Source organism: Cataglyphis hispanica, chromosome 14 (genome assembly GCF_021464435.1).
Source record: "Cataglyphis hispanica isolate Lineage 1 chromosome 14, ULB_Chis1_1.0, whole genome shotgun sequence".
NCBI lineage: Eukaryota > Metazoa > Arthropoda > Insecta > Hymenoptera > Formicidae > Cataglyphis > Cataglyphis hispanica.
In genome coordinates, this window is record NC_065967.1 from 3,890,480 (window position 1) to 3,915,587 (window position 25,108).

Genomic DNA, 25,108 nt, shown 5'->3' on the forward strand with positions numbered 1-25,108 from the left:
TTATAATTTCACACTTATCTTAAGAAAAAAAAGAAAAAAAAATTACTTATGTAAAATAAATTAAATAATACTCACAGTTTACATGTAATAATGTAGAAAATGATGAAGAAATAACTAATTGGTGTTGTTTATTTCATTAAAAATAATTTGCATTAAAAAAAATTGTTCTGATGTATCGATGCTTATCGATAAATATCGATAAAAAATTATATTGTGCGAATAGAAGAGCGTATTTTTTTCGATTTTAATATAAAGTATTAAATGTTCTTTTTTGTGATAAAAATCGCTCGATTGTGCAAACGCGTGTAAAATCCGCGTTATTATAAATCTTATAATTTATGCGTAGGTGTGAAGAGGCGACGGAAGTGGAGACGCATCATCAGCAAACGGCAGCTACGACGATGGGCGTCGCTGAGGACGAGACACCGTCTTCCCTGACTTCGTCGCATCCCAACACTAACAATCCCAATCAGGAAGGTGAGTCTGCACAATTTATCGTTTAATCGAGAGTAGCGCAGAGTGACGGCGCTTATCACTTCTGATATATAACATGAATATTTTTAAAAATTTTCCACGCATGTAAAAGTCGCGCGTAGATATCGTTGTATCTTCTGGATTTTCCCCAAAGGATCTTAGATCGTATCTTGAGCACGATGTGACAAAGAACAAAAATCGTAATGTCGGGATTGGTCGATTTGCGCCAGCGTGCACTCTCAAGTGCAGCGCTCTCGTGCTGCATAAGAATAAGCGCAAAGAATGAAAGTCACGTTGCTGCTCTGCAGCTGTTCTCGAGTGTGTGTTTTGTCGCTTTTATCCTATATAGCGGTATGTGTTTTGACCCTTATACCATCATTTTTTTTTTTTATGCGGAGCATTGCTCGCATTTTATCTTATACGATATTACTTTATTTGTGCAACGCGCAAATAAATTGGATCTGAGAATATAAATGCATCTTCTATTTCAAACGAAAACTTTTATCATGTACTCGGAAAGTAAATATTTTATGAGTAACATAATAATTATAATGCATAATAGTAACATTCTAATAGTATTTAAACTATTTTTTTATATATTTTTTTATACTTTATGTATAATTTTTTTTATAATACATATTCTATAAATACTATAGGCTTAGTTTTATGCAAAATTTGTATAAAATAATCTGAATGAAAAAATATATTTGCATTGCATCGAAAATTAATGTAAATTCTATAAAAATTTTAACGACATATTTTGATCGAAGTAAATGAATTTAATTTTATAAACAAAAGAAATCATTGCGTTTTTCTCATCTTTAAAATTTACGCTAGATTTTTTGTTTTATTTATGATTAATCTGCTTTTCTCATCTGCCTTTGTTTTTACACGAGATTACGAAAAGAATTCGCTCATTAATCGCTTTAATCATCCCGTCGCGGAAGTTCGCAGCGCGACACGATAGAATCGTCATCCGTTTCTTCTCGACGGTGACCGTCGCGAAACGGTGCCTTACCCTTGCTTTTCGTTCCGTGATAGATTGCGATCGCGGAAGGGTAACGAGCTGGACAGACGCAAAATGCCTCGCCATATTTTTTTTCTCTTTTTCTTCCGCGTAGCATGTTCGAAACATGTTTAGAATTGTCGGATTTGCCTTCGCCTTGAAAGAAGAATAGTCGAAAAAGGAGTCGAAAGGTCAACCGGTTCTTAACAATAGCGAACTTTTTGTCATTTCTCGTCGCGGAGAGCGAAAACATCGTTCCTTTACGTCAAATTGAACTTTTTGTACAAAATGTGACATTTGCGTGAAAAAGCGCATTCAGAAAATTAAATTAAATTAAGCTGTATTTATTCTTAGCCAAAATTAAAAACGAACTAATATGTTGAATTATATTGTCTCTCTATAATTTACCTTTATTATTCTTTATAAATTTTAATGATGAATATATTAATATATGTAATTTAATTAAAAAACTATAGTCTACTGATTCAAGCTGGAATTAGATTAATCCAAAATTATCACGTTAATTTAACGAGTTATTAGCACTATATATACTCTTCTACCAAAATTTAATTAATGAAATTTTTTTTTAATTTAGCATTTTAAATGTTTCGAATTTTTTTATCTTTATATAATTGATCCATATTTCACGATTAAAAATGATTTATTACAAATAAGCTGTAAAAATGTGCGGATAAGACGTATTATTTCCTTCGTAGAACAGTTTTCTTGGCTCTCGTATTGCGTGTCATTGAAATTTCGGTCTTGCGTAATCTTTTTTTCTTCCTTCACGTTACGACGGCACGATATGTCATTGCCTTAATTAATTTGAATCTACCGTCGGCTGCTCGCACGAAGTTATTTACTGCGGTCGTATATAGTCGCGACGCGCTGCAACGTCCTGTCGTCTGGCCACGTCGAGTTTCAATGGGGTTTATCTAACTACGATGTAACGTCACGCGTGCAATGCCACCGTGCTCGACCGTGCATGTCCACAGCACGTAGAAGCCTCAAGCTAATATCCTTCGTGAAAGATTTTTCCTACCGCGAACAAATATTTCGAAGGGATTCTGCGGTAAATTCGCATTGTGTGAATGCGGAAGCTGAAAGTAGATGCAACTTGTAACCATCTGATTAATAATGGCAACGAAAGTGTTTTCTCTTATGACTCATTTCGATAGTAATTTATACAATAGTATAATTTTTAGAAAATATTTCTTTTTTTTAATGCTAGAGATGAGAATAATCTTAGTTTGTATGTTTGTCATTCATGAAAACGTGATGATTGGCATAAAATATATTTTCATATATATGTTTGTAGCATTTAAAAAATTTTTAACTCACCAATTTTAGATAGACTTTGTAAGAAACTCTTATATATGTATGCGAAAAATCGGGAATTTGTTAAAATTAAATTATAAACGCGTTATCTTTTTTCTTTTTACCATTTTTTATTTTTATTAAATAATTCGTTGTCAGATTATTCACGTTCAGGGAAAGTCTGATTATATAGCACTTTTTCTTCGCTGCTGCAGATTTGAATCCGCGTCTTGTTATCGCAGATAATCTGCGATGAAACGCGGCAATATGAGTACTCGAATAATCTCGATACGGCTATGAACGACGATAGATAGTGTTGTGTGTAGCGTAGGCGCGCCTCGCTTTCTCCAAACTGTCATAATTATTCAGCGAAGAAAATGGTTTCTCCTCTTTCTTCTGGGTCCCCTTGGCACAGCTCTTAGCGGCACTCTTAGCGGCTCTAAACGGTGCACGGCGTTGCCGTGTCTTAAATGCATCTTTATCGAGTCACGTTGTATACACGCACCGCATTCTCAGAACGCATAATTTCGCAAGCCGCGATTATGTAGCGCGGGTCCATTGAACCACACACGCGATGCGACGTGACGCGACGCCGTTCTCGAAGCGCAACCATGTTTCGAATGCATTCACCTTCACGAATTGTAGATACTTTAATTTTAATTTTAATGAAGCATTGATACTTTTGCTAATTATACTTATTATAATTATTATACTAATTAATACTTTGTATAGAGAAAGATCGTGATATTTAAATCAATCGAAAAAAAAGCTACGAATAATAAGTCATTAAGACAATGTGTGCTAACAAATATTATTATTTTATATTATATTGATATTAATAAAAGCATTGATTTCCTCTGCAGTATGAATATTATTATAATCGAATTAGCGATTTTAAAAGGGAATATTTTAAAGATAATTAAAAATAATCTACAGTTTAGAAAAATTGATTTTAAAATTTACAAAAATTAAGGTATTAAAGAGTTTTTATAATTTTTGGAAACAAAAATAAAATATTTTTTTTATTTTTTTTTACTAATTTGTTATGAAAAAAAATTTGTTAATGATACATTAGTGATATATAAATGAATATATAATTAATATTACAAAAATATATGTGTATATATATATATATATATATATATATATATATATATAAATTATCTCTCATATTGTAATATGTTGGAGTAATATATCAATGATATCAAATCATTCTTTGTCAAAAGATACTTTTATTCACCTGATTTTCGTTATTTTAACAGATAAATTTATCACATGCCATATGGCAATGACATTTTACACTTTGCAAACTGCAAACAACGCTAGAATTTATTAATAGGAGAAGCAAGAAAAGATAAACAGATTAATCTTATCATGGTTTATCCTTGGTATTGAATATGACTCACAATCAATCGGATCTGTTACTATTGAATTTCCTATCTCTCTATCAGCATATAGAATTTTTATATCCCGTCAATGTGAATTCATTGAAAGTTTTTATTAAATTACGTCATTATTATATATAAAACAAAAATTTATCATTCAACTTTACCATAATTTTTTCTAAGAATATATAAAATATATGTAATGTATACATTTATTAATTTATCTTAATTAAAATCATAAACACATACAAGTTGTTTAAATTTAAAGTAAAGAAAGATTTATTTCTGCTAATTTTTAAAGTAAAGAAACAGATGTTTCTCTACATAATGTTTGAAAAAATATTTTAATCAAACATGTTGACATTTATAATATCATTAATATGCATATTTGTATTAAGTTGTATTGGCAAATTTAGTTAAAAACACATTTACTCTAATGATTTATACATCCAAGATGATCGATCTTACTACCGTCTCAAAAATCTTGAAGGTTATTCGTAACGAGACGCTTTTTGTACCGGGAAACTCGTTACCAGGTCAAGTCGGAGGTTGACCATTGAACTTGCCGTGAAGAGATGGATGGTGACCGTGTTGCATCGGCCCGATTCTGGGTTGCTTCGTTTTACCATTTACTTGCGTTATTCGTTCTTCATTTTCAAGACCGTTAGTTGAGGATATACGTATATCAGCTCAATTTGTGCAGCGAATAACTTGATGGGGATTATTGAAATATATATTGCATTTTAAAACATTTACTGCTTCTTTGAATCGCTTATTTCTAACGTTAATAAATTTTCTGCGTGATTATATACATTAACTTTTTAGATAAATATTAGAGCCCCTTTTTTTTTTAATTTACAAAAGTCAATTGTGAAAGATTTAATTTAATTTTGCTAGAAATTCATTTTGAAATTTATTGAGCATTAGAACATGTAAGTGTTATAGTTTAGTCAAACTTTTAATTTTGCAATTATCTGCGAATAAAAACTGATCTCAATACAATATAAATATACTAAAATACATCTCATTTCGGAATGAATATACATTTATCGCGCGATATCAAAGAGGATATATCTTCCGCAATTATCACATTCAAGGTTCTAAAATCGAAGACATTTGTATGGAGAAGTTCAAGAGCTGCATTTTTCTGCTTGCAATCGCGCGAAGCACGATTATTTACTTATTGTTAATTCTGTTCCGCGCGCAACGACGCATTCCCTTTGTTTCACGTTTGTCTCTCTCTCTCTCTCTCTTTCTCTCTCTTTCTCTCTCTTTCGGTTTCTCTCATTATAGTCAATAATTCCTTTCTGGGGCCGAGAGAATGAGGCGACGTATCTGACCTGGCACTATCATCAACGTGGCATCTCTCTCAGCGAACTATCGTAGAATGCGCGTGGAGGAGAAACAAAAGAATACCAAGACCTCCTCTCCCCTGCATCGGCAATTTACATAGTAACCGAGCCGAATCTGGGGCGAAATATAGATCCGCGAGTATCGATATCTTGGGCCCGTGTATATGTATGCGCGCAAATATTCCGTGACTTGCTTTCTCCGAGTAATATGTAGCATCGCGAGATGATGCGATCGAAGGATGAAACTGTGTCGCATCTCTCACAATCAGTTATATATTAGTAGATTATGATAGTAGATACGCGATCCTTTCCGGTTGAAAATTATACCCTCGCTTTATATCATTTGCATTACCGCAAGGTAAAATCATGGAAGATATGGAGCAAAAGAATAAATAACATTTCATCCCATTTATTATGAATTCCGCTACTGTTATGCATATTATTTTATTTTTGTTTTTTTTTTTTTGCATGCATATGTTTTATATAAAATATATATTTATATATAAAAATAAATACGACAAAAAATTGCCGAATGTATAATTAACGTTTCGTCAAAAATTCTTCGTCGCGCGAGTATTATTTGACTTTCTTTTCTTCCGTATTTTCCGCATCGTGATATTTTCAGCGTGCGTCTTCTTGGCGGATGAAGAAAAAATATAAATATGTTTATACGAACAGAGATAAAAGTACCGGCGATGTTTCATACGCGAGACAGAGTGCATTATATAAGGATCATTGTTTTCGCTACTTCCGCAGGAAGAAGAACCGAAAGGAGGATGCACTTGTATATTTCTTCGGGAACGTTTCTCGCGGCCGCGGGAAAATCGTGCGATACACACAGGCGAACAAGGCAGGCTTCATTCAAATTACATCACCGTACTTTGAGGTTCCGCGGAAATCGATGTTTCGAAATATGCTCTCCAAGCGTTCGAGTCTATTCGAGAACGACCTCTCGTTTCGGCACGACTCGTATGCTCTCGAATCGTTTCCGATGAAAATTATACATCGCGTGTGCTAATCGCAGTAAAAATGTCGGGGCATGCGGTCGTTGTAATCTCGTAGCAACAGTCATCAACGACCGCATATCTGGAAGTTAATATTGTCTTTCTTTATGATAATAAATATTAACTTTCATAAGAGAGGGAGGGAAAGGGGGAGGAAGATTTATTAGGAAAAAAGTCGTAATAATTGTGAACGAGAGAAAAGAGATGAGGGAAAAATTGTAACATTATTATTTAGAGAAGTGTTAATCCACAACTACAATGTTCTCGAAAGTAAGCTTGTCTCCGTTCTGTTCCTGTATCTGCTTATAAAATCCACGCTAATGAAATATTTTATATATTATAGTCATCAAATATGAAACATTTCTCTCATGTTTCTATTACATTTTTTTTCAATAATAACATTTAATTAAGTTTAATATGAAATGGCATTATCTAATTTTACTTAAATTTATATTAATAGAGCTAATGATAAATAATGAAATATATATTTATATAATAGATTTGGTAAAAATATTTTTTGGTAAAAACATATTTGGTAAATAATATTCTGACAAAGTTTCATATCGTATTACGTGTACATTAAACTTGCACGCAATTACGTTGCCGCATATACTGCTGATACCGATAATACAGGTATTTTGCATATAAAATCCGAATCAGATGGTACATTGCAAACGCAAAGTGGAATTAAAGATTGAATTGCAAGATTTAAAAAATGTTGCAAATGATATGACTCGAACTGTATTACGTTACGTACAGGATCATACGGAATTTTTTAACTTTGTAGTTTTGTGATATTTTGATTTTAAATTCCATTTCACACTTGCAATCTGTCATTTGAATTTAACATTTCTAAAAATAATTATTATTTATATATATATATTTTTTCTTCTTCATTAAATAATAAAACTTTTAGTGTATATATGCGTGTGCATATAAGAGTATAACTTTACATAAACATCTCTAAATTTCCAACCATTTTAAAATTTCTTTTGTTAAATTTGCTTTAAAGTATAAAAGTTAAATGAAATATTTTGATCTTAATGTTGTTTTTTATTTGCGAAAGGAGACACTGTCGCTGAGGAGATTAACGAAGCGTAGCCACTTGACCCATGGCACGTTTCCGGAAAACAGGCAAGGTTTACATGCCGCCTCGCTATTGTTATATTCGTCATTGTTATCCGTCGCGATGCATCGTGTTCACGTTATCAGAGTGGAAATCCTGTCTTGCTACATATTTGCGTGATCGCTTCGCTAATTTTCGCCGGCTGACCGAGGCGGCGAAAATTACGCATCCGCGAGCTTCGCTCCCACTAATCCTTAATCTTCGGTCCGTTGATGCTTTCTCTCGTCACATCCAGGTGTACTAAATTTCTCGCGTATTTAACTACTCGCGCTTACGTAACGAATCATTCCCGACAACTAGTACTTAGAGCTCCTGCCATTTATGTTCAAAAGATCATTTATAGTACGAGAGACATAAGGTCTGCATCTTATTTCGCATAACATAATTTATGCGTGTGTAGACATTAGCATTATACATTTCGAAACATGATAAAATTGATTTTAAGAAAATGTAAGCTCGTAGCATGAGATTAAATATCGTTGTTGACCTATGCAGTTGAAGTTATATATCGTCAAGTTTATCAGGTGACCGATTAGAAATAGCCTCGATTTTTTTTAATTAAATGTAATATACATATATTTTTTGTTTTATTTATAATTGATATTTTCTTTTACAAAAATTAAAAATTGATTTTCATTAATTGAATTAATATGATAATTTTATAAATTTTGTTAATTGTTTTTTGTCACATTTCTATTATACAAAAATTTTAATAATTTAAGGAAAAACTAAGAAACTATATATATTATATATTTTTTATTATTTTCATATTATATTACTAGGATCACAATGGGATTGTAAGTATAAATATGTGATTGCAAATATCTTCATGTTTGATATTGCATAGTATTCTAAATATTCATATTACAATATGATAGCATCACAAAAAAAAGTTTGAATGACCGTTTTATTTAATAAGTACTACGGAAAAGAAATTAACATTTAATAGGCATTATTAAGATGAAGCACGTTATTATAATGTTTATAATTGAAACACATGAATAGTAAAACAAGCGTAATTTATTGCAGGAAGAATACATAATATACGCGATTAAGATATATATCACACAGGCAGTTATACCTTGATATAGTATCGCGATATAACGGAATAAGTTAAAAAAAAAATCTTTGTATTATTTAACAAGAGTTTTTAGCTAATGAAAAAATTAAATAAAGCTATTAAAACAAGTGAAATAGAAAAAAATCCGACGAAGATCTCCGTCACTATTGCATGACTCCGGGTCACGTTTTATCTTGCAACAGTTTACGCGATAATAAGATTTATGATATCACGAGTAACTGACGGTAAATCAGCGATTTTTCGTTGAGCGTTATTTTCGTGATATTTCCACCTAGTATGCGATATGTAGAGGAGCACTGCAGTATTTTAGTTAGGTCACGTCCCCTTGAACCGATGCCAAATGTACCCCTTCCCCTTTTGTTCGCAAAGTTTTTCGCGTTCTCGAAAGCTTATGGAATTCTGCCTGCGGATCTATCGTAGGTGTTCTGGGTCAAGTGTGCATTCTAATGACAGCTGGATGCTAGTGCAAAGTTCCTATATATTTACATTATATATACACGGTAACGTAATATAATGAATGTATTTGTTAACGGTGGCTGTTTGATTTCTGCAAGAATGTTTTCAATATATGATGATTCAATAAAAATTATCTTTTAATTAAAGATATTAATAAAAATATTTAATAAAGATATTAATTAAAGATATTTACAATAACAATTGGAAGCTTTAATTCTTTTTCTTTTTAGAACTTGAAAAAATTAAATCTAAATTAACTCTTCCTTATCATTTTATATTATTATGTTTTTAAAATTAGTCGTTTTCATGGAATTGACTTTTTACTATATACATAAGCGCAGATGTATAAATTAATCAAGATGATATTTTTTGCATTATTAATCATGTATATATACGTTTTTATCTAGCACTAGAAACCTTATTTAATCTCGGAATCCTCCCTTCCTTTCGCGATTTATTATGATGGTTCTGTCGTCATTATAATGTCAGGCTTACGATTAGCTATATTTTATTAGATAATCTTCGCTTATGTCATGCTCATCGATTGTCTGTCTCTTCTTCGTTGCTAATTTTCTGGCATAATCGTAAAATTGATGAATACGGCGGTGAAAGCAGCATTTTCACGTAGAAGAGATGAAAGCAATTACTTATAATATATATAATATATGTTATATGCTTAAAGAGAAAGAAAGATCTTTTACTCGATGATTTAAATTAAAACTTAGAGTGGAATCGTACGATTAAAAGAAAAAGAGAAAATGATTCTTACTAAAGAAAAATATGTAGATTTTCTCAAATTAATTATATGAAAAATATTGCATCGCTAAGTAAAAGATAAAGAGCAGTAGAATATCTTTATAATCCTTGTTGATTCCACTTCTTAATCTAGAGAGCCTACGAAGATCACAAAATATTTCTAAAACTACTTGGAATATTCCGAATCAGCAGATTATTTAAACTGCATTTGATTGCAAGATTTTAATGCAAATAAAATGATAAAATATTCAACGAAATTTAACATATATGATATATTTATCTATACACATGCAACGAGAGACAGAAAGAGAGAGAGAGAGAGAGAGAGAGAGAGAGAGAAACTTTTATATCGATAAAATATAAAGTAATATTTACGTAACTCATATTAAAATCATTAATAAATAAATATTCGTAGATAACAATTATCTTTATGTTACGTATTTTATATATTTAATAGTATAATAATTTATTACTTAATATATTATATGTTTGTGATTTTTCAAAATACAATATATATATGTATATACATATAATAATATATCGTTAACTACATTTTTATTACACCTTCTAATACATCAAATTATACATCATGAAATTAGTATACATGTTCTTGATTAGTAATTTACCTACCGGTTTAGATAATCTACTTGTAGACCGTGTATAGACATTGTGAACATGGATACGAGGAGAAACTACTTCCGGATAATTATGGTAAATTGTCAGGTTTCAATCTTATCTCCTTGCAAATATTCGCACGTTACTTTCTTTCTTGGAACGTTAATTCTTTCTCGCTTATTTAACGGAATTAAAATCGGCTTCTTGAAAATATGCAAATCTCAAAATTTCTTTATATAATATTTTATTTTTTACATCTGTGATAAAACACATGGATTCTCGACAATTACTGTATATATGTATATATTATTGTTACAAAATATGTAAGCTTAATTGTGAAATATTTTAGTTTCGAAACAATATTGTTCGGGAAATAAGTTTCGAAGATAAAAGGCTTTTACATCATTACGAGAATAAATTATATTATTGCGAGGAGATAAGGTAATTAGTTTTACAAATAATAAATAATTTACGAAATTATATATAAATCGCTCATCTCATGGCTGCTCTTCTTCGTCGCTGGATGTCTCGGGATTTACTTTGTCTTGTCTTGCTCCTTCATGGCACTTACATTCGACGAGACACTTCGTGACACTCACTTTCGAAAACACAGTTAATTATGATTGCGCGCACACTAATTACTAGAATATGATGATAGTCTGACATTTTACATAGCATGTTGATTGTTAATGCACATGACGCGCACTTTATTGTGACAGAGAGAACATGAAAATTACAGTTAATTTTTACGAAAGTGTGATTCGCTTGAAATTGGAAAATTACGACCAAATTCGCACAATGTTATCTTTGTTGTTAACGTATATATATTATTTATGATAATTTTACTATCACATTATAATAGAAGTGAATAAATATATAAATTAACGTTAAAGATAAATATCCGCAGTAATATCCAAGCTATCGTTTTATCAACATGCGCGATTTGAGTATGATTGAATGAATTACATGAATTATTTATTTCAATAAATCATCGATATAGAGAAATCGCGATATACGAGTGCCGATTTTATGGTATGATTAATGAATTAATATACAGGATCAATAATGACTGTATTTATTAATTAAACGCTTAATTTGTATAATAATTCTTGAATCATTCCATTTTAAGTCAGCGATATTTTTTCAATGATTGAGAAATTCAAAAATTGATAACTTTGCTGTGATAATGCAAGTTAATGATTCAGATCTGCTAAGATCTAATAAGACGAAAATTGAAAATCATGCGAGTTGATAATCGCTAATAATTCTAATAATCGCATCGTAGGTAATAATCGCGCTTGGTATTTTCTAACATTTGTCATAATTACATATATAATATTTCGAGTGATAATATGACACAAGAAGCGCGCGACAAATTTTGTCATTCAGGTCTCGCTATGCGAATAACAACAAGACTACCGCACGTAAACAACAGCGCGTTATCTATTACAAAAATTCCACAGCATTTATTATGTTGTTGTTTACATTTGCGGTGGCCTTGCTATCATTGTGTGAGGAGACTCGAAGCAATAATCATCGCGCGCTCCATATTATGTCGTATTATCTCTTGAGCTATTATCGCGAGAAGTACTAACGAGTAAAAGATGTTGTAATTTTAATTTTGACAATTATCGTATCTCAACTAACTATTAATTTAGCACCGCGCAATATCAAGAAAGTGTTAAAATTATTGATGTAGATTCCGAATTTTTCAATTGATAAAATTGTTAAAATAGATTAACTCGAGTATTTAAAATCTATTTAATAAGTATAATTATTATTAGGCGATTATATATCAGTGATTTATTGAAACGCGTATTTTATGTGATTTATTCGATCGAAATTAATCACGCGAGTCGGTAAAGCGACAACATATTGTTGGATATTATATTCTGCAGATACATATCTATCTTTAATTTTAACTCTTATCATCTTCGAGTGGATACTAAGCTTTTTATGGTTTTTACAATATTTTGTCGCAATATAAAATAAAGTGCGTGTCGTGGATATCAACGTCGAGAATGTTACGTAAAGTTCCAAACAGTTGTCGAACAATTAACATACGATTAGTGATTAATACGCGAGTAATCATAATGAATCGTGTTTTCGCGAGTGACATATAAGTGCCATAAAGGAGCAGCAAAAATTAACAATGGAAAGAAAAGGAGGAGATTTGGAAAGACATCGATTGGAGCAATCATGAGGTGAGTAATTTATAATTTTATTAATTTATTGTTTGTTATTTATAAAAGAATTGATTTCTTACGATAAGGATGGCAGTTAAATTGAAAGTAAAAACACACATTTTTTAAACTGTCTTGGTTGACATTAGAAATTATCAGTTCATTATAAGTTTTTATTTTAAAAAATCAAATTACATAACGCTCTCGAATCAGAATAAATTATGTTAGTTCTCTAATGGTGTTGAATTTAGCAAGAAAATTGAAAGAGGCGTGTACATTAGAGTTTGTGCTGTGTCAATATCAGTCTTACGCATCGATTTTTTCGCTCTTCGAGGTCGGTTTCGCGACTAGAACTTTAAAGGCGTCGGCCTTTATGATTCTGTTCTTATAAAAAGAAAAAAAGGAAATGAGACGAGACACGTGGAGCACGAGCTCCCCTCACGCTTCGAAACACATCGCGGCGGGCAAAACGGCTCCCAACCGTTTAATAATATATTCAAGACGCCCCGTCACATATATACGACGCGATGGCGATCATTAACGTGCTTAACACGCGTATATTACATGCCCGCACGCACGCATGTAGCCATAAACGTGCGTGCCCGTGCTCGTACTCGAGAGATTCCATCCGCGCACACGGCGACCACTGTCTCTTAATGCATTGCATAACTTGTAAAATTATCGCGGAATCATTACTTGGCGCCGTCTTTACGCGCTGCGACTTGCCGCGTACGCTGGCGTCTAGTTTATTTTATCGTTAATTGCTTGACATCGTTATACCGGCCGCAGACGATCGTGTTGATTGGCACGTTATTAGTCGGAAGAGTCGAAAGAGTCGGTTCTACAAAAATTATGGTTGATGATTAGATGAATTCCAATGAATCAGTATCAGTAGCACATTAGAATTCGGCAAAATAGAATTAATTATTTCTCTCCGACATCACACATTTGAAAGACAATTATAAATATCACTGACATTTAATAGCCTTGATTATATTAAGTTAAATTAAAAAAATGTTTTTTTTTTTGTTTTTTGAAATATATATAAATTGTCCGACGGAAAAGCGCTTTATTTTGCATATTCGATTTATTTCTCCTATGGAGAATTACTTTTACCTCGAACATTCTCGTACACTTGACCATTGTCCGCAGAAATCGGGATCTCGTATAATCGGGAAATCGTATAATGAAGTATTCTAGTCCTGGCGACGGTAATTGCGCGCGGTTAGTTCAGCTGGGCGTCTTATTAAATGAAATCATTAATTAACCGAGCGGATTGTTAACCTACTTTTCCGTATTTGCCGCTGCGAAATCGTTGCTTCTCAGTACATTATGTATACTATATTTATATATTTTGATCCTTATAATTTTTTAGCGCGTATCCATGCGATTTATCAATCCTATTTATCGAGTTTTCAAAATTACTGTCTGATCTACACTTTCAGAAAACTAATTTTTAAGCCACTATATTTTTCTCATTCGTTTTTGTCATTAGATTCAGCAATTAATTTCTTATTTTAGACAACTGATCAAAAATATATTTGTAACTTTAAGAGGCCAACATTTATACAATTACATGGTCAATAAGAATCATACTTTATTTAAATGTCTTTTAAAAGGATTTGAATTATTTTAAACGTGGAAATATAAAAGGTATTACAAAAACATTTGATCTTTATGTAATAAAATCTCAAGGTCTACAATTATATCTTTTTATTAAATTTTGCTCTTTGTTATTGCAAATTAAACTTATTATTTATACGAGTTTTGTTTTTACTTGTTATCTTTGCACGGGTTAACAAAATTTTGTTTCAATATAAATATCGCATATATAAATCAAATAATTTAATGCTTATTAAAAAGACCTTGAGAAATCTTGTCTGGAAATGATCTTAAACGAATTTGTAATAAAAATTTGTTAATTAAATGACATATTTAAACCAAGTGTTTTATTTATGCATTAAATGCGATACGATGATTGGATAATTAATACGTCGACTAGCCATATGATAAGTGCCGGAGACATATTTTTTTACGAACCATCAATACGATGATTTGTGCTCCTTCTTGCTCTGGCGTTTCTCGCTCGCTCTTAGTATATAAATGATGATGCCATTCACCTCTGGATAGCTCAACTCGTCGCATAAACTGCATTCGATAACCGTGACCGTAAACATTTGTGTTACGTCTTTGGCAGAGATGTGTCGCGCTTATGTAGTCGAAACACAGCGGATACATTGATTAATTCTCTCTTGAAATACATGATCCGCTCGTCGTAATGGAATATATTACAATGTTATCATCGTTCTTAGAAATTAACGATTTAATTTAATTAACCGGAAGACTTTATCTACGAGCAAAGTGTCGATAGAATAAAATAAGAGCATCATCAAGGCAAATCTAAGTTATGCATTAAAAGATAATCGCTTGCTAAATGTGTGTAGAATATCAACTCGTTGTAAGAAGACATTTTGCTCATTGCAAGTAATTGCGTTCTTACTTTGTTTACTCAGATTTGTTAAGTTTGTAAAGTTTATATATTTGACAAGGAGAGGCATAAAACTGAAATATATACTTTAATGTCATCATCATTCCCATTAGACGCAAACTTTTTTTATTTGGTCAAAACTTGGACTTCAGAGATGAATTCACCAAGTTTCTGAAAAACTTTCAGATTTTTTTTACACTTTGACATTTCTGTGTTATGGTCATTCTAATAGTTGCCAAACTTATTTCGCTTACTTGAATTATAAAATCACACACACAAATTATCATGTTTTTTCCTGCCTTTTATACGGAGAGGAAAATAAAAAAAAATGAATGCTCTCTTAAAAATTTTTAGTACGGTAATATTTCAGTTACTAATGTTTGTCCCATTGCGAATATATTAAGATAATGCGCACATGCGGTTTTTCCGAAACGTGTTTACAAGTGCAATTGATGACGCGGAATCAGCTAATTAACATATTACGTAATATGTTAATATTACGGACCATACTATGTGTTCCTAACATGTGACACGATCATATCTGCGCGTGTTTTTCATGACCGCGGGGTCCTTCTCAGATACACGTCAACAATGTATATCATCAGTTTTATTGTAAATGAACTTCTAACCGGACCCGTAAGATACCGCGCCTTTCAACGTTATTATTTTAAATGCACGATGTATGCAATATATTTGCTTTCGAGAATATGAAAATAGTACGTTTTATCTGATCAGTAATTAATTTTATTCTACATTCTCAAAGCCATTAAATTCGCATTTTCTTTAAAGATACTTATTTGCTGCTCGCATAATCCGCGTATCTAACGGCAGCTGAATCGCGTCCGCGCACAATGCATATTATTAACGTTGCATTCGCACGCACCGTGGACACATCCTTTCGCCGAGACAACCAGCAGCACGAGCCACATCCTGTTCCGATTGGCTCGTGTGTTGTGCGCTGTCTCTGTTATCTCGTGTACGTATCCAGAAAAAAAATACTCCTGTCGCGCGGATAAGACCTTTCCTTGGAAAGTGTAGCGAGCTTCAATCGCGCGAGAGAATTGGATTCTCATTCTATATTTCTTGGCTTTTTTACCATGCACGTTTTACGCGTGGGCGTAGCAATACTGCAGAAAATCATTGGTTTTTTATCACGAATCTTTACGCGGTAATAATCTTGTGACCTGCTGCGAACGGTAGTCATGCGTAGTGACTCGCTCGCGAAGGTGAAATAATGGCTTGCAGCAGCTGTTTTACGATTCGTCTAATAAAAAAGTTTTATGTGTTTTTTATACAAAAGGAGAGGTAGACTTTAGATTATATAACAGTTTTATGATTAAAGAGTAAAAACATTACAAAATAAATGCATTTCAATGAAAATTTTATGATGTGAGAAATAACTGGGGGATGAATATGTATAAGTATTACTTAGATTGCCGGGAAAATGAAAGCACCATGGATATAGACTGTTGAATAATAATTTCGTGATATAATAATTTTATGTAGTAAAGAAGTTTAATATGTGTCACGTATGTAATTAAAAATTTTAAACATTTTTAAATTAAAGAAAAAAAATTGAAAGTTGCATTATACATAATCAAGTATATTTAAAACAACTTCTAATGTTTAGATAGATATATATTTACATTATATTATCATATAATTGAGGCAATTCCAGCAGCGCTCGTTGCATTTAACGATTATATTATACTAATGCCATGAATTCCATTAGAAGAAGCAAAATTTGCATTTTGTAGTTTGTTTCAGTATTCTTACCGAATGATATTTCTTTCCTTCTTAGATTATTTTGGACAAAGATAGCAAAACTTTCCTTAAAACTTCTAAGGTGATATCTATAATATTATTTTTAATATTACATTTATTTTTTAATTGTCAAAATTAAAACTTTGAACTAAAAGTCCATCAAAGTTTATCTAAAATTAAACATGAATGAAATTTTATTTCGTATTCGTGAAATTTAAATTGCTGAAAATTCATCGAGTTTTAGAATGAATATTAAAATATTTAATGAGATAATTCGTATATTACGGACATGCACGGGTGCGTTTGTTTTATGTCCGCACCTTAACGTGAGATAACGCGTCGTAAACCGGGGTCATTGTCTACACGTGGTGCGGAAGAGCCGCTCTGATAAATTTCCGGCTTCGTTTAGCCAGATGCGGCGAGGATACATCGGATACGTTGTCCGCGCTGTGACTCGCAGGTGCACCGCGACGAGGATAGTGCGTTTTATCTGTCTTGCAGCGAATACGATGTTATGACAGTTTCCGATGCATCGGAAATCGATTGCGAATAATTATGCCTCTTCGGCCGATTTCTGCTTCCTGACGGCTAAACCCATCAGGATGCTGATAATAGGTGAAGATAGGTCGACGATGGCGGCCCCGGGGCCGCTCTGATTGCACCATTACCTACTTGCGCCGCTACTAATCACCAACCGGCGGTGCATATATACGTGTGTATGAATGCGTGTATGTGTAATCGGTTTATCGTAATTAACATCTCGCGGAAGCCGGGCGAACGAACGGAAAATTTCCGAGCTAATAGCCGTGAAATTCATTCTAATTCTCGGCAATTTGGGAAATTGTGCGTTCCTAATACAAAGCTTTCAGCCCGTCAGCAAACACACACTTGGCTACACTTACATGTTATTTAATTAAGTATTATTTTGTCTTTCTTTTTATAGGCTAACTTTTTTAAATCTCATATTTAGTGATTCTGAACGAAAAAGATTTTCGAAAAAATAATTTTGGAGAATTTATTTTTGTAAAAAGATTTTTAAAGAATTTATTTTTATTATTCATATTAAATGCTATTTAAGTTAGATATGATATTAATATTATCGATTGTATCTATATTAACTATCGGAAATCGGCGATGGACAAAGATAATGAATTTGTTATCCCTTTATTCGTTCACATAATTGGATTTCACCGCGAAATGAAACCACGTTTTGCGCTTGTTTCTCTCTCAGTATATTTTCTCTAAATATATTGTTTAATAAGTAAACCAAACTATTCCACCTTAACAAAATCCAGAAAATATACAATAAATGGAAATCATTGTTTAACATATTTTAACATAAAGTTAGAATAATTTTTTAAGCTCTATGATATATTTAAGGGTAAAAAATATTTTTTACTATAAAACATGGATCATGGATATATTGTAATAACCGAGTTACTTTTCTAGAAAGTACTGAAAAAAATTCGCGTGGGTGATACATAGTAGTTTATATGATATTCGTCCTAATTTTACTTCTGGCAGCTTTGTGGCTGGGAAGACAAGCGCGCGCTTCTAATGGGATACTTCGTAATTGTAATCTGCGTGCATTTTGCGGTAATGGCGAAGTTTAACACAGCGCTAAGTGCACATCCGTATTTGAAATCCCTGTAGCACGTCTTGTTTGCAGAAATGCGGCGAACAGACGCTCGGGCGTGAAGTCTTCGCGCTCGCGAGCAGACACGCTTTCTGTTTTTACTTCGCCTTTGGAACGGACTTTGTTATGCCGCTCGGCCGAATAATAATTGCCTCGACTTTCCATTTTCAATGTGAATATGTGATCTGTTTGCCAATAGTATAGGAAAGAAAAAACTATTAAGAGAATCCTCGCAAGTTGTTCCTTTCTTGCTCTTCATTATATTTTCTTTATATTATTTTTATATTTTTCTCTTTGATATATATATATTTTACATTTTTTAATTTTATTTAAATCGTAAAATTATCGATACTTTTATGCTACTTATTATATATATATAATTATTTTTCCGCGTATAAAGGAATTTAAAATAGGAAGATGAAAACGAATTAGAATATGATTAAATGTCAAACACCGATAACAAAATAAGTAGCATAAAAGTATCGATAATTTTACGATTTAAATAAAATTAAAAATGTATATATATATATATATATATATATATATATATATATATACATTAACTACGTTAAAATAACAATTTATAATAACTACAATAACTTTCTTCCTATATTAGTTTATTTTAGTGCTTAAGTGCTTTAAGTTGCGGAAAGAATATTTGCAATAGACTTGAAAAAGAGAGAGAGGATTCTTTCTTTTTCAAGTCTATTGCAATAAATTTTATTTTATTTTATTCTTTTCCGTCTATTTTAATTTCTTCCTTTCTCGTTTCGCGTGTTGCATTATTCCCTATTTTCCCTCGTATTCCGGTTAGCAACCAGCTGTATGCCGCCCGAGTGATCACTTATCGATCGCATATGTCGAATCGTTGTTTAGACTTATCAGCGAATCAATTGACCGGTTCTCAGAACACGAACATGGCCAACGCGCGTGAACCCCGTCACGCTCTTAGGGCACCTATAAATTGGATCTCTCGTAGCAAATATCGAGGATGTAATAAAGTTAATGCCAGCGCTCGTTGAGTACGAATGACATTTCGATCTCGGCGAATAGTAGAAAAAAACATTCGCGTTGGTTATTTGCGTCGAGAAACAAAATAAACTTGATTAGAGTCGAAATTACATTTAATTCTCTGATTTTATATAAAATCAAAGAAAAATATGATATATAGATCATTCCATTTGTCTCGTTCAACTAAATCGCGAGACAGCTTAGAAATTTTCAAACATGTCGCGACGACACCGCGCGACTATTCCATAGATGTCTATAACAAGGAACACCTTGGCGTATACTTGTACGGACACATATGTATGCGAGAGCAACTCTCGCAGTTACTACGGTGCGCCAGCATCGGTAGGCTCCCGGCTCTCTCTCTCTCTCTCTCTCTCTCTCTCTCTCTCTCTCTCTCTCGCAATCTCCCCCTCTTCGATCTCTTGTGCATTCACGTACACACGCACGTACTCTCGTTGCACCGCCTACGCGACAATACCACACACGTGTCAACGTAAGGCGGATATACTCGTCATGAACATTGTCCGTCGTATCGTTTTGTCGTGAGCGTCCAGTAACGGATCGATTACTTTCTGGACCCCGTATACATGTATTGATTGCGAAAATTACTCTAGAAAAAAAAAAATAGATGAACGATAAGCAGATAAACAACTGAATCGTTCTTTATTATGATATTATCAATTTTTACATTTGTTTTTTTTTTATTTGCCTTTAATCTTTACTTCCTCCGTTTACTTCATTTCCGAAAGACTTTTTTATGATTTGAAAGAGGAGTCCCGTGGTCGACGAACGGCAACCTGTCGACCCGTCGACCTGGCAAGTCCGATAAACGCGTACGGCATTATATAGTGTGGTAGGGAGGGTATTAGATATACTTGTGTGTGTGTGTGAATGTGTTTATCGCGACCGGTCTAGTCAAAGAGAGGAAGAGAGATGAAGATACGGAGGTCCCTGGTAGGGAGAATCGAGAGGGAAGGAATGATTAAGTCCGTTTTATACGTTCGTGGAGAGAGGTGGAGATTGCAACAAAAGCGATTTAGTTTACAGAGCGATTATACAAAAGCGATTTATTAATAAGAGATATTTATTCTAAGCTTGAATTACAAAAGCGATTTATTAATAAGAGATATTTATTCTAAGCTTGAATTAATTAAAATTCTCGCTTGGCGATTCAATATTTATTTTTTATTGTAGCATCAATTACTATATATATGGGGATGAAAATAAAAGTCTGTTATATTACTGTTCGCTTTTGTTTAAGGCTTAATATTTTTTCATGTTTTTATCTTTATATTTTAGCAATTACAATATACATATATAAGCAGAAATATTGAAATTTTTTTTAGTCTTTGTTACACGAGACTCTCAAACGTCAAATTAATCAACTTCGCTTTTTGTAAATTTCTCGATTTTGAAAACATATGATTAATGCTCCAAAATTAAGAAATTTACAAAAATTTTACAAAATTAAGAAATTTACAAAAAGTGGAGTTGATCGTGAGTTCGAGAGGCTCGTGTAACGGAGGTTTTAAAAAAAATGAACATATTTTCACTTATATATATATGTATAAGTATATTATAATTTTTAAGATATAAAGATAAAAATGAAATGCCCATATGATTTAATGATATATACGTACTGAAAGAGAGAGTACTGAAAAAGAAATATGAATAACCGTTCAAGAATTGATTTTAACTCTTCGCGAGACGCGATAGGGCCTTTACGTAGCCTCGAGCGAGACGTATCACCCCTCGCGCGGGGAGGGTAGGACAGGCAAGGTAATAGTAGTAGTAATCGGTGACCGGGTGTGCGCGCGGGTGTGCGTGCCACAGAGCGGAGCGTAAGAAAGCAAGCGGGATGAATAGTGGGGGGCGGAGGGGGGGGAGGGGGAAGCGTAACCTCTCTACAAGCAACGCGCGGACCGCGCGCGATCGGCTGACGGCGGTGGCCGTGGAAGAGGTAGGGGAGTCGTAGAAGAGAGGCACGGCATAGCGGCGAAGGTGGCACGTTAGTAGTGCTGAGGAGAAGCGGCGCTCGGTACATATAACGCGCGCGAGTCTATCGCGGTCTCCCCGATAGCGAAACGATCCCCGATCCCTTGGCCTTTGTCGATCGCGGTAAAGTGAACCTCGAATGGAATACGCGCGAGGAATGTCCTTCTTTGAAAATCGCGCTCGACCGGTGCTCCTCAGGATGGGTTAAAACGCGTGTTCTTCGCGAGTGTGAATTACAATCATTCGTCGAGAAATCACTGAGTGACGTGACGTGACGTGACGTGACGTGGTCTATTTTTCCGAAGATCTTCCGAGGAGAGGTTTTAGTGAGAGATATTCAAACGGATGACCCGTTCGTCCTTCGTTCTCTTCGTAAGAGAAAGAGAGAGAGAGAGAGAGAGAAAGAGAAACGTGTAGAGACTCCGAGGGGAATAACGTATTATGTATATTGTATTGTGTCCCCAAGTCGTCGGTATTCTGGAATCGTCTGCTCGTCGCGCTTGCGTTCAAGGCGAATGAACTGCGTACGGCAATGATAGGTCTTCGCGACGCGGCGATGCTCGAGTAATGAGAAAGCTACGTGATCGACCGAGCACGACCGGCAGTGATAGAGAACGAGAAAGAAAGAGAGAGAAAAGAAAGAAAGAATATATATATATATATATATATATATATATATATACACATATATATATATACATATATATTCAACCTCGACCTTTGCGTGTCGCGACTGTTGTAACAGCGTGCGGCACAACGCGACATCTTCGTCACGTCACACGTAGAGGAGTCTTGAACAGTGCGCAACATGTCGCAATAACGAGAAGAGTCTCGCAATGAAACGAGTCTAGTATTATTTAGGCTGCAACACTGTGGAAACGGAGTACCTTGTAACTTACCAAATAACAAATCTACTTAGTCGTCGTGCAATAGTTCTCTCACGATTTGATTAACAAATTTATCTCAACGAAACGATAATTTGATTAACCTCGCGATAAAGAGATTTCGAATCGATTCGGAAAGAATCTATCGAGGATTTTATTGGACCAATTGACGAGAGTATTCTCGAGCTCAACGAAGTTGATTATTATCTCGTCTCATGATCGACTTCTCGAAAAACTGACTGCTATTAAATCGTCCAGGAGACGGAATCAAGTTGACATTATCAACTGTCAAAGAATTGTTCCGGAACCACGTGCTTCCTCGATCGATTTCGGAGCAAACTGTGCATCGAACGCGCAACAAGTTGAAGAGCGAACACGTGGTGAACGCAACACGCGCGCAAATCAATTGAAGTGCCCATCCTTACGTAAGACTTGGTGACGCATGCAGCGATAACTTTTGATCGTCGTTCGACGTTGTCGCTGATAAGAGAGCCGGGAGTTCGCGAGCGGGCAGACAATAAATCGAGAAGGAGTGATCAGTCGATTGCGATTCGCGGCGCGAGGATATCTCGTTGCGAGAGTTTTCTCATGAAGGAAAGCTGAGTGTCTTAAACTCGAATACTTTTTTTTTTATCGCGTCTCGAACATCGACGACGAACTCGCGGGTCGAGTTTGACGGTTCAAGAAACTGTCTAATAATACAAAACTTTGAATCGTGGATTGGGATCATCGCAGATGCTCGCGATGTAGGCGACGTTACTTATTAAAATCGTACGATACGGAGTGTCGGCGTTCAAGGAAACCTCGAAGAGGTTCTCTCATCAGAGGACATAAGGCGAACGCGGACGGGATACGTTCCCTCGGATACGGAAGAGAGGGGCTCACTTAATTATTAAGCGCGGCAGGGCGCCAAGCGACTTTGAATGACCTTCGTATTTTGCGGCTTCGTCTTCGACTCGTCGGACGAGAAGACGAGACAAATGCCGGTCGCTTCGGAGGAATGGGTGCCCCACCCGGGCGCCAAGATAACCAGTTCCATCACCACCGTCAAGGGTGCGACGATACAGAGCACAACGACGGCCTGGATGTCGCCCTACAGCAGGACGGCGCTATCGGATCGCGGAGGGCCCAATCATAATAACAACAACAACAATAATAACGGTGTGGTTATACTGGATGGCTGTAGACCACCGGCGGCCACAACGGCCAGGAGATTCTTTAGGTGGTTCAGCAGACTGGGACAACCACCGATGGGCAAATCAGGTAAAAGAAAAAAAGTGAAAGAGTTCAGGGATATTCGTGATAAGTTTTATTTTATAGCTTTGTAAAAGCTATTTAAAGGTTATTTTTTTTAGTAACGAGGCAGATTTTTTGAAATATTGAAATCCGATTCTCTAAAAATAGATATATCATACGTTGACGCACAAACTCTCTGTATAAATAACCTTAAGTTTTGTAGTGAGCTCTGAACAGATTGATTGTCTGTTCGAAGAATAACGTATATTCATTGTTTGTGATCTCGATATCTCCTTCGGTGATATCTTTCAAACTGTTTTGTTGCAATATTAAAATTATCTCTTTCTCTCTCTCTCTCTCTCTCTCTCTCTCTCTTTTAAAAGAAAAGAAGAATACATAATTAATACGTATTTTATTCTTTGTTGCTTTAATCTTTAAGACTAAAAGAATTATATAATGAATATGTATATAATGCTGTGTTATTGTGTTCTGTAAAATTAAATTGATTAATTTAAAATTTTGCACGTGATCCATAAATAATCTATCATCTTAGATACCAAAATATTTTGCAAGGCTTAATTTTTTTATTTTAGATGTCAAATATAATTATATGTGTAAATATACGATTCATACATTTATAAATTATCTAAACAATTTCACTTAAGAATTATGGAATATAACAAAAATTATATAATTATCAAGTTTCTGAATTCTTGAATTCTCTACAGAACAGTTTTTTTTGTATAAATACATTTTTATATTCCTCTTTAAAATTTCGAGTATTTAAGAGGTACATAAAATTATAGGAGAGGATATATAATATTAAAATACTCAAAAAATTTTATTTCTTTTTTCCTTTATATACGGATACAATTAATAACTTCTAATACATGTTATCCTTAGAAACGACGTTTGAAAGCTATTAAACAAACGTAATCAATCGTGATCATAAGATTCGCAACAAATCAATAGAGCAACTCCCGCACGCGATTGTTTCGAATTGCATAGATCGAGCCGCTTTCTTCCTCTCTCTCTCTCTCTCTCTCTCTCTCTCTCTCTCTCACACACACACACACACACACACACATCCGTGTGTTACTGTTAGTCATCGCAGGTGCATCGTACGTGTGCGCGGTAGTTGCCGTTAATAAAAAGAATGCGTTCGCGCGCGGTGAATACGCTCTCGTATGTAGTTGTAATGGGTAATTGAGGAGAAGCGCGGGCATACAGACATTTATACCATATGTATATGTGTACATGAGCGAGTGAAGTGCAGCGGCGTTAACGGTTCTTCTCTCTTACACGGATTTCTGCTTTTCATAATACGTGTATACACGGT

At 34.0% G+C, this 25,108-nt stretch overlaps 1 protein-coding gene across 2 annotated transcripts in view; it reads left to right on the plus strand.

Moving 5' to 3' along the window:
* Nucleotides 1-25,108, plus strand: part of LOC126854691 (serine/threonine-protein kinase tricornered) — a 119,517-nt gene that overhangs the window by 4,873 nt on the left and 89,536 nt on the right. Inside the window, exon 2 of one of the 2 annotated variants that reach the window (XM_050601658.1) lies at nucleotides 347-477. In XM_050601658.1, coding sequence (XP_050457615.1) covers nucleotides 347-477 — 131 coding nt within the window. Of the gene's footprint in view, nucleotides 1-346; nucleotides 478-21,617; nucleotides 23,797-25,108 lie in introns of those variants that run through there. The other variant, XM_050601657.1, reaches the window with a different exon arrangement.